The following is a 9383-nucleotide window of genomic DNA, read 5'->3' as shown; positions in this document are numbered from 1 at the left end:
AGAAAGAAAGAAAGAAAGAAAGAAAGAAAGAAAGAAAGAAAGAAAGAAAGAAAGAAATGCAGCTAGCCTGGGCAGAAGCCTTAAGCCACAGCTAAGAGCTGATAGTAAAAGCTCCCATCTCCTAGGCAGGGCTTCAGTGACAGCTACCAGACAGGCTTTCAGGGAGAATTCCTCAATTTCATAGCAGTTGACACCAAAGGAATTCAGAGGGACGTCTTGCCCTGCTAGTTGGATCAGCATCACCGGCCCCCACCCCCGTCACAACCAGCACAGGAATGCAGAGACATCATCTTTGGAAAGCAGAACACTTCAAGACTCTGAGTCACCAGATGAAACATTTGCAGGTGTGGGCAGGGGCTCTGTCTCAGCATCCCCCAGGACAGAAACAAAACTCCGAGGCACACTAATGGATGCTCAAGAGTGTCTGTGTGTGATCACTTACTCAAAACAAAATAGAAAACCATCATAGCGTAGCATTTTCGGGTCTCCTTTACCCTGACTCTGAGTCTCACAAGAAGTATGAACAAAGACTGAGGCTGACACCATTTTATAAAAGAGGAAACTGAGGCCCAAGGAAGTGATTAAGCAGCGATGTCTCCGTGTGACTTTGAATCCTGGGTTCGTCACATAACACCTCACTGAAAACTCAGCGCTAAGTCCTCTAAGAAGGAAGAAAAGGAGTGTTGCACCAAAAACGCTAAAGTTGATCTGGGCACCAGACTGCAGTTATCAATCCTTCAAGTTGTGATGCCAGTCTTTCAAGGATGAGGGGAATGGTGTTCCTGATAGTACAGCTCATTTCCCTCTCCAAGAAGGTGCCCTGTTTTGTTGTCCAAGTGTATCTGTAAACGCTGTTGACAAGGGATTTCTCTAACAACTGTTGGAGGCTATTTGAAGACCCTATAAATTGACAAGACAGGAAAACACTTTATAGCTTGAAATCCTGTATTTTAAGGGTGTTCTGTTTACTGTCCTTCTCTCCCCACCCCCCAGGGCAAAGGTCAGTGGTGTTCTGTTCTCTGCGAGAACAAATTCCAATGCACGCTAGAGCTCACTCCATATTTGTGTTAGAAGGACTAAATCACAACATTCACATCCCAGGTACTAGAAAGATTCATGTATCACAAAGACCCTGGTGGCCTCTGGTCCTTAGCTTTTTAAAAACCCTGCTCCAACATCAACTAATTGGCTCCGGCCCCTCATCTCCCTCCAACAGGTGCCTGTCTAGCACCTTGGAGGGTGTTGGATGCTACCAGGGCCCTTCAAAACCCCTGCGATTTTACAGCAGACACTAAGGACTTTCCAGGTGACCCAATCCTTCAAAGTGATCTCAGCTAACTCTAAAGGCTATCGAGACCTGGTGGAGGCTTTGGCAGTCAGAAAACATTGAATGTAGGTCTTCAATCAAGTCCTTTTATCTACTGGCTATATGCCGGTCGTGGCCTGCGAGGGAAGAGCAGGGAAGGTCAGGCGGGGCGGTAAATGCTTTCCACGAATTCCCCATTTCACCTACACAGCAAAGCCTCCTCCGTTCTACTTAGCGAGGAAGCCGGGGCTAAGTGCATTCTGGTTCATCATCAGGTTTTGTTTTGTTTTTACCCAGTTGTTACTCTCCCCGCCCCCCCCCCCCCCCCCCCACGTTAAACTGGAGTATTGATTTCCAGTCCTGCCCCTAGCCACTTCTCTTCCTAAAAGCTTTTGGTAGAACTTCCGGGGACTAGACTCCAGGGCGAGGGCTGCCGTGGCTTGGGGCGCAGACCCTCCGTTATGACGGGATTTGCACTCGGGCGACTGGGACGGGGTCTGGCCCGACTCCAGGCTTCTCGGGGAGTCCGGCCATTTGTCCCACCCGTGAACTAGCCCCCAACCCCCATCATCACTCCTCACGGAGGTGGTCGAGCTGCGTCGTCTCTCCTCGCCCAGGTCCAGTAAATCGTCCATCTCCGCGGCCGTTGACGTCACTTCCTGGAAACAGGCGTCTCCATCGCGTCCCTAACAACGACCCCGCCCTTCCACCCCAGTATTTAAAGAGTCCGCCTCACAGTTCCTGGGTGCTGCGTGTCACCTTCCAGTTTAAACCAGATCTTTCCTCAGCCAACTTTGTTTGACTTCGGGGGGAAAACACAAATCTCCAGCTAGCAAAATCCGCTAAGGTTAGCCTTGGGTTCTGCCTACACGTGTAGATTTGGTTAAATACGTTTGTGAGTGAGTACAAGCACCGCTGTTGGTGATTATTCTGACCCTCCCATTTGCAGTGTACAAAGGCCTTCAAATTACTGCTCAAGCGAAAGATGAAACAATCTCTGTGGAGGACAGGATGCATGGTATTATTTCCATTTGACAGATATACACTAATGTAATAAATACCTTACAAAGTTTACAATGACTTGCAAAAATGTGGAGTATGTGACTTCTGCCTTCAAGAAGTGTATTGAAAACAGTAACACATTTATGCCTGCCTGTAATTCCAGCACTCCAGAGTTAGGGGCAGGAAAATCGGGAGTTCAAGGTCATCCTCAGCTACTTAGTGAGTTTGGGAGGTAGGACTGGGTTACAGTGAAACTCTGTGTTTGAAAACAAAGTTTATTTAGAGGCCAGATTAAAATGTTCAATGCTCAAGTGCCAATCACTTTGAAAAGTATAACTATAGGCAAGCACGGGGACAGAGGCCTTGCTTGTCACTGCTACTCAGGTGGATCGTATGCCCAGGAGTTTGAGTCTAGGCTTAGCAGCAGAGTGAGGCCCTTCAAAAGAATAGAAAAGAAGATGCAACATTAGGGGTCTTACTTACTCTGAGCAATCCCACAAAGCGAGCAGCGCTAGATCCTCTATGCAGCAGGCAGATAGCTTGAAGAAAATAACTCCAAGCCAGGCAGTGGTGGCACACGCCTTTAATCCCAGCACTCGGGAGGTAGAAGCAGAAGCAGGCTGATCTCTGTGAGTTTGAGGCCAGCTTGGTCTACAAGAGCTAGTTCCAGGACAGGCTCCAAAGCTACAGAGAAACCCTGTCTGGAAAAACCAAAAAAGAAAAAGAAAAGAAAAGAACTCCAGGACTAAGTGTTGGGCCAGCCCGTGTGTCTTTCTGCGATGTTTTTTCCAGCACATAATGGCTGCCAGCCGTCCTAGTAGGCCTGCAAAAGGAGATATCCCACGGATTCCCGGCTTAGGGGTTAGTCCAGTTTGAGTCTTCATTGACTCATATAACAGTCAACATCTCTGGCCAATTCCTGGCATTGGTCACCGGGACCCACAGGAAATGGAATGTGGATGGCTACAAGTTCAAAACGAGGAAATTGGGAGGACTGTCCCTAAAGCTGAATGACAAACATTACTGAAGTACCCAGCAAGTGACATCCAGCACAAGGATTCATTCCTGTGCTCACTGAGTAAGACCAAACATTTTCATGCCCCATGACACCATGGCCTGGGAGTCTGAGGAGGTGATTTTTCACCATTGCTTTGTTTGACCTCAGTTTCCTCCCTTGGGATGACCTTTAGAGATTTCTCTGAGATCCTTACTAGTTTCTCAGCAAGAATATTTTGTTAGATTTTAATCTGATGCAACAATCATTGCCAAGAATCTCAGACAGCTTCGATATAGGCACCAACTATTCCCTAGTTCCTTCTTCCGTGGTGCTGGTTATGCAAGAAGGGATTAACACTTGGCTTTTTCAGTTTCTTGTAAGCTCCCGCCCACTTCTTCCCCAACTTTGAGAAGACAAAGGGTGAATGGTACTCACCCTGGGCAAAGAGAATCCCCAGCAAGCAGGGGCTGGCAAATCTTACCTAGCACTTGAATCATTTGAGAAGTGAGTTTAAAAATATAACTGCTCTCCAGACACGGGCGCGAGCGAGGCAGAGAGCATATAGCCTGGAAGAGAAGTCCCTTGATGACTTTGCCTCCTGTGCTGTACAGAGTTAGCCCAAGAACCTCAGCCTCTGGGGTCACCCCATTTTAAATTTCAATACTCCCCAATCGGGGTACTCTCCTCCCTTCTCTGTCCCATCCCTCATATAATTTTATGTATTTAATGTTTAACACCCTCTCCCATTGGGAAATGCAAATTCCATAAAAACGAGATCTGTTTTGTTTATTAACTTATCCTCTGTGCCTAGAACAGTGCAGGGCATGCAGTAAACAAAGGCTATCCTTCAGGGTTGAGGAGGTGGGTCATCAATTAAGAGCACACACTGCTCTTGTCCAGGGCTGGATCCCTAGCATCTACGCTAGGCAGCTCACAACCTCCTGTAAATGGCTGCCCTTATCTGGCTTCCAAAGATACCCACAAGCAAGTTCACAAGGACACATACACAATTTAAAAAAAAAAAAAAAAACTCTTTAAAAAATCTATTTCTCAGACTGGCGGTGGTGGTGAACACCTTTAATCCCAGCACTTGGGAGGCAGAGGCAGATACATCTTTGTGAGTTGTAGCTCAGCCTGGTCTACAGAGCGAGCTTCAGGACAACCAGGGTTATACAGAGAAACCCCATCTTGAAACAAAACAAAATAAAAAATTCTATTTCTCAGATTGCAGAAGCAAACATAGCAAAGTCTGGCAATAAAAAGGCAGAGCTGAAATGATGGTATCGATACCTAAAATCTGCGTGACCTTAAGGGAGTCATTTTTAAGGTCTCTGTACACCTAAATTTCCTAATTGAAATAATTGTCTTTCCAGATTGGACAGCCTGGAATAGACATCTCCATTACCCAGACGCAGTGTGACCTTGAAAAAAGTGAACGTGCCTCGGTTTCCTCCATCGTAAGGTAAGACATTAACACCCCTTCAATTGAGACTTCAGAGCAGAGCTCTCAGAAAGGGTCCAGGAAGGCCATGATGAGACTGGGAAGAAAGTGGGCAGCTCGATCTGGGTCTGGCCTAACTTAAGCTGCTCGTGGGGACGAAAAAAAGACTTAGGACCCGGTCGGGAAATGGGCTGGGGCCAGGTGCTGAGTCGGCCGGGAAGGGAGCTGCGCTCACTCACACGTGGGACTGGGGACTTGACCGAGAGGTCTGGTTGTACTCGTGGTCCTGCGGGACAGAGCTACCGAGCCTCGTCACTGGCGGCCCGGCCTCGCCAGAGGGCACCCTCGGCCTTCCGGAAAACGCCACCATCTACCCAAGCTGCAGCCGCCCGGCTCCCGGATGGTCAATGAAGAACCGCAGCCAGGATCGCGGCCGAGCCCGGTCCCACCCTCCGGCCTGAAGAGGATGGCCCTGCTACCCGGTCCCGTTCCCCAAGTAGACCTCGCGTGTGTCCCCGACCCGGCCAGGGGGCGATCGGGGACGCGGGGGAGGCGAGAGAGCGGGGCGGGGAGCGTGGACTGACAGCTGGCCCTGGCACAGAGGGGCCGGGGTAGCAGGAAGGAGGGGGCTCGGGAGTAACTTTCCAGAAAAACAGCCAGCGTGTAGCAGGAATGACTCCAAGAAGTGGGGGAAAAAAAGTTCAGTTACCACGTCGAAGCAGAGGACTCGCAAAGTATTTTTCAAATGGGCTCGGCTTTTCCTGTGCCTGTTTAAAACATTAAAACCGTGCAGCAAGAGAGGCTGCGTGCGCTGGTCCCTCCCTCCCTCCCTCCCCCACCCCAGGCCGAGACGTCATGGGAGGGAGGTATAAAATTTCAGCAGAGAGAAATAGAGAAAGCAGTGTGTGTGCATGTGTGTGAGAGAGAGAGAGAGAGGGAGGAGAGGGAGAGAGAGAAGGGGAACGAGAAAGGGAGGGAAGGAGAGGGCCGAGGGTAGGGGACTGAGCCACGGCGAGGCGAGACACAAATGAGAAGAGGCTTGCGGACCAAGGAATACCGCTTTCCGGAGTCAGCTGCGGCGAATCGGCTTCTATTTTCTTTTCCTTCTGACTTTTTTTTCCCCCTAAAGAGGAGCAAGGGACAGAAGCCATGACCGAGGGAGAAGACAAGCTAAGATGCTGGTGACTGTGGGTCCAAGTGGATTATCCGAGCTGTCTCCAGGAGGCCTGCCCTCTCCGCTTGCCAGTTGCACATAATCGCTCTCATCCCAGCCAGTGAAGAGGAGAGGCAGCGTGAACAGAGTCATTTAGAGAGCCCCCAGGAGTGTAAACAAAAGGGGAACCATGAATGGAGCGCTGGAGAGACAAGTGTGTCCTGCACTGCCCCCACCTTTAGCTGGGCCTGCCGCTGCCCAGCCCTGCCTCTCCCCACATACCCACTGGTGATTTTTTTTTTTTTAAAAAAAAAACAAAACATTTTTTTTCTTTTCTTTTCCATTCTCTTTTCTTATTCTTCTTCGGGGCAAGGCAGAGATTCTGTGTTTTTGGGATCCAGTCATGGCCCTTCTGTACTTTCTTTAAAATACCCACTTTCTCCTCATCACCAAGCAGCGGTTGGCAATATCAGATATCCGCTCTATTTATTTTTACCTAAGGAAAAACTTCAGCTCTCTTCCCACTCGCAGCTGCCTTGCCACCCCTCCCAACCCTCGGCTTGCCCTCCACCTGGCCTGCTGGGAGCCAGAGCCCAGCAGAACCTGTTTAGACATATGGACAAGAATCCCAGCGCTACACCGCACACACAGTCCGCTATCGTCCCGGGGCTGCCAGCTTCCTGGGAGTCCTGAAGCCATCACAGTGCAGTGAGTTCATGCACCCTCTTGCCAAGCCTCAGTCTTTGGGATCTGGGGAGGACGCCTGGTTTTCCTCCCTCTCTCTACTGGGGTCTCCTCCTTACCAGGCCTCCCCTGCCCCCTGGCCTCGCTCCTGGGCTCACACCTGAAGATGTACTTGCAAAGGGCTCTGGCGATCCTGGCCCTACTGAACTTGGCCACGGTCAGCTTCTGTCTGTCCACTTGCACCACCTTGGACTTCGGCCACATCAAGAAGAAGCGGGTGGAAGCCATTAGGGGACAGATCTTGAGCAAGCTCAGGCTCACCAGTCCCCCCGAGCCATCGGTGATGACCCACGTTCCCTATCAGGTCCTGGCTCTTTACAACAGTACCCGGGAGTTGTTGGAAGAGATGCACGGGGAGAGGGAGGAAGGCTGCACTCAGGAGAACACTGAGTCGGAGTACTATGCCAAAGAGATCCATAAATTCGACATGATCCAGGGGCTGGCCGAGCACAGTAAGTCCAAACGCTTACCGGGTGTCTACTCTGGAGGGGATGCGCTGGAAACGGGTGTTCCGCAGAGGGGGCCTGTTGGTGGTTACCCAGCAGAGTGCCCAGGGTTCACTGCAGAGGTCAGGCATTGCAGCTGCAGCTGGGTGGGTGGGTGGGAAAAGGAGACAGACAAGCACTTCAAGAGGCCAGGAGTCCCAGAGCCAAGTGGCGTTCCGAACTCCTATCACATGCCTGATGGAAATTAACTTGGGATTGTATTGTGCCACCTCAGGAAACATGTTCTCACACATGTGTCCATAGAGGTTAACTGTGAGCACACGGGTCCATCAAAGGGAGGGCTGGTTGGCCACCATATCCTCAGGGTCCTCTGAGTCCGGCCATCTCCCCTTATTCTCCCAGCTTTTCCCAGCTCCGTATGCCACATCTCTGGGTCAGTTTTCCAGCTCTCGGGAAGCACAGTCCCTGCCCCAAATTTGTTTGTCAAGTTTTTGGAAGCCCGGACAAGATATTAACTTCTTGCAGCTTGGGCCCTTCAGTCTAACACACACACACACACACACACACACACACACACACACACACACACACACACACAGAGAGAGAGAGAGAGAGAGAGAGAGAGAGAGAGAGAGAGAGAGGCACACACGATCCATGTGAGCTAAGAGTGGGCATGTATATTCCCACATACGTGGACTTTTGGAAGATGTGGGCTCTTGCATTACGCAGTAGACAGATTCCTGTGTGTAACGTGGGGCCTCCTGGGCTAATGTTCACAGGAGTGCAGGATGGAGGCGCTGGCTAACCCAAAGCATCTGTCTGCCATGGGGGTGTGGGTGGAAGGGATGGCTGTGGGGGCCATGGGGATGTGTGTCTGGGAGCGTTTCTTCCCAGGAGGCTGCTGTCTGCGGAGGAGCCGTGAAGCTTCTGGGGGAGACGTCTGTGTGTGTTTGTACACGTGTGGAAGTCATGTGTGTTTACTGAATGGGGATTTAAAAAGCCTCAATACAAGAGAGAGAAACTGGCAGATGTTGAGAAACTGACAGCCCAGGAAAGAGGAATGTGAGCTGTTCCGGGCCTGAATCCGGGAGCAGCTCTGTTTGCTTTCCCTGCCAGCAGGTGTCCTCCGTGCCCTGGTGACTTCAGCCCAGGCCCACCTGGGAGGTGGGCAGTGCCCGAGTGGGGTGGGAAGATGGGCTGGAGCCAGGAGGGTGGTACAGTCAGAGTGGCCACGGGGCAAACAGCAGGAGGCTAGAGAAACCTGGCTGCAGAGAAGGACAGGAATGAGCGCCAATGGGTGGAGTGGCTCTCAAGGAAGATGCAGAGGCCAGCAGGGAGCTGGCCTGCACCAAGCAGAAACCTGTGGTTTATGGAGGTGGGGTGGAGTTTCTCGGTGCAGTTTCCTGGGTCTACCTGGAATGTCCTTTCTTAGGATCTGGCTCCTTGGGGGAGTTGAGGATGGAAAGAAGGCAGACCCAGAACTCCCTGCCGAGTGTTCCCCATTGGTGTTGGTACGAGGACTTCCAGGTGACCACGGTTTCCAGTCTTCCCGGCTTAGATGGGCTGAGCCCTCAACTCCTTGGTCACCTACTAAAAAGCAAGTCATAGTAGCCACAAATATCAGAGAAGGTTACAAGCCTGAGGAAAGCGGAGAACAAGAGAGTAGGCCTGGAGCCTTCCTAGCCTGGGTCAGGAGGAGAGTCTGAAGGGGGGACTGAGTGATGAGGGCCCACCCCACCTGAAGCCCTGGGCTGAAAGTGAGCACTTTAGGAAATGAGGCAATATCTGTGGTTATTGCGCAGAAGCCCAGGGCTTAAAGTGGACAGCCTCAGACAAAGCCAGGACAGCCCCCCACAGATGTGCGTTCCCAAGCTATAGTATCAACATCAAGGGAGTTCAAGACAGGGGGCAGAACATGGGGGCTATAGAGTCATGGTCTAGCCTGTGCCAGCTTGGCACAGTGAACAAGATTGTCTTCTAGATGCTGAGGCAGAGCCAGTGTTCACTGGGACACAGGCAATGCCACGGAGGCTCACAGTACCAGGCTCTCTGCACTTGGCATAGGCAATACGGTGGTTGAACAGACACCAACCTGGGCCTGTCCTGTGGCTAGTCAGGTGTGGCACCCCGGCTGCATGAGGCACGCTCAGTACAAAGGAGGCTGTGGCAGCTGCTGAGCAGAGGAGAAGCCTGTCCTGAACTTCTTTTGTTGCTGCTGTTGTTCTCAAGACAGGGATTTTCTGTGTAGACGTGGCTGTCCTGGAACTTGCTCGGTATCCCAGACTGGTCCCCAA

At 51.2% G+C, this 9383-nt stretch overlaps 2 protein-coding genes across 2 annotated transcripts in view; one reads left to right on the top strand and one right to left on the bottom strand.

Moving 5' to 3' along the window:
* Window positions 1-1949, bottom strand: part of Ift43 (intraflagellar transport 43) — an 81271-nt gene extending 79322 nt beyond the window's left edge. The window contains exon 1 of the mRNA XM_005343380.2: window positions 1888-1949. Coding sequence (XP_005343437.1) covers window positions 1888-1941 — 54 coding nt within the window. The 5' untranslated portion in view covers window positions 1942-1949. The remainder of the gene's footprint in view (window positions 1-1887) is intronic.
* A 4662-nt stretch (window positions 1950-6611) lies between these two features.
* Tgfb3 (transforming growth factor beta 3) overlaps window positions 6612-9383 on the top strand; it is a 23571-nt gene continuing 20799 nt past the window's right edge. Inside the window, exon 1 of the mRNA XM_005343379.2 lies at window positions 6612-7095. Coding sequence (XP_005343436.1) covers window positions 6750-7095 — 346 coding nt within the window. The 5' untranslated portion in view covers window positions 6612-6749. The remainder of the gene's footprint in view (window positions 7096-9383) is intronic.

Source organism: Microtus ochrogaster, chromosome 1, assembly GCF_000317375.1.
Source record: "Microtus ochrogaster isolate Prairie Vole_2 chromosome 1, MicOch1.0, whole genome shotgun sequence".
NCBI lineage: Eukaryota > Metazoa > Chordata > Mammalia > Rodentia > Cricetidae > Microtus > Microtus ochrogaster.
Note: the sequence above shows the minus strand (reverse complement) of the source record. Positions and strands in the feature narration are given on the sequence as shown.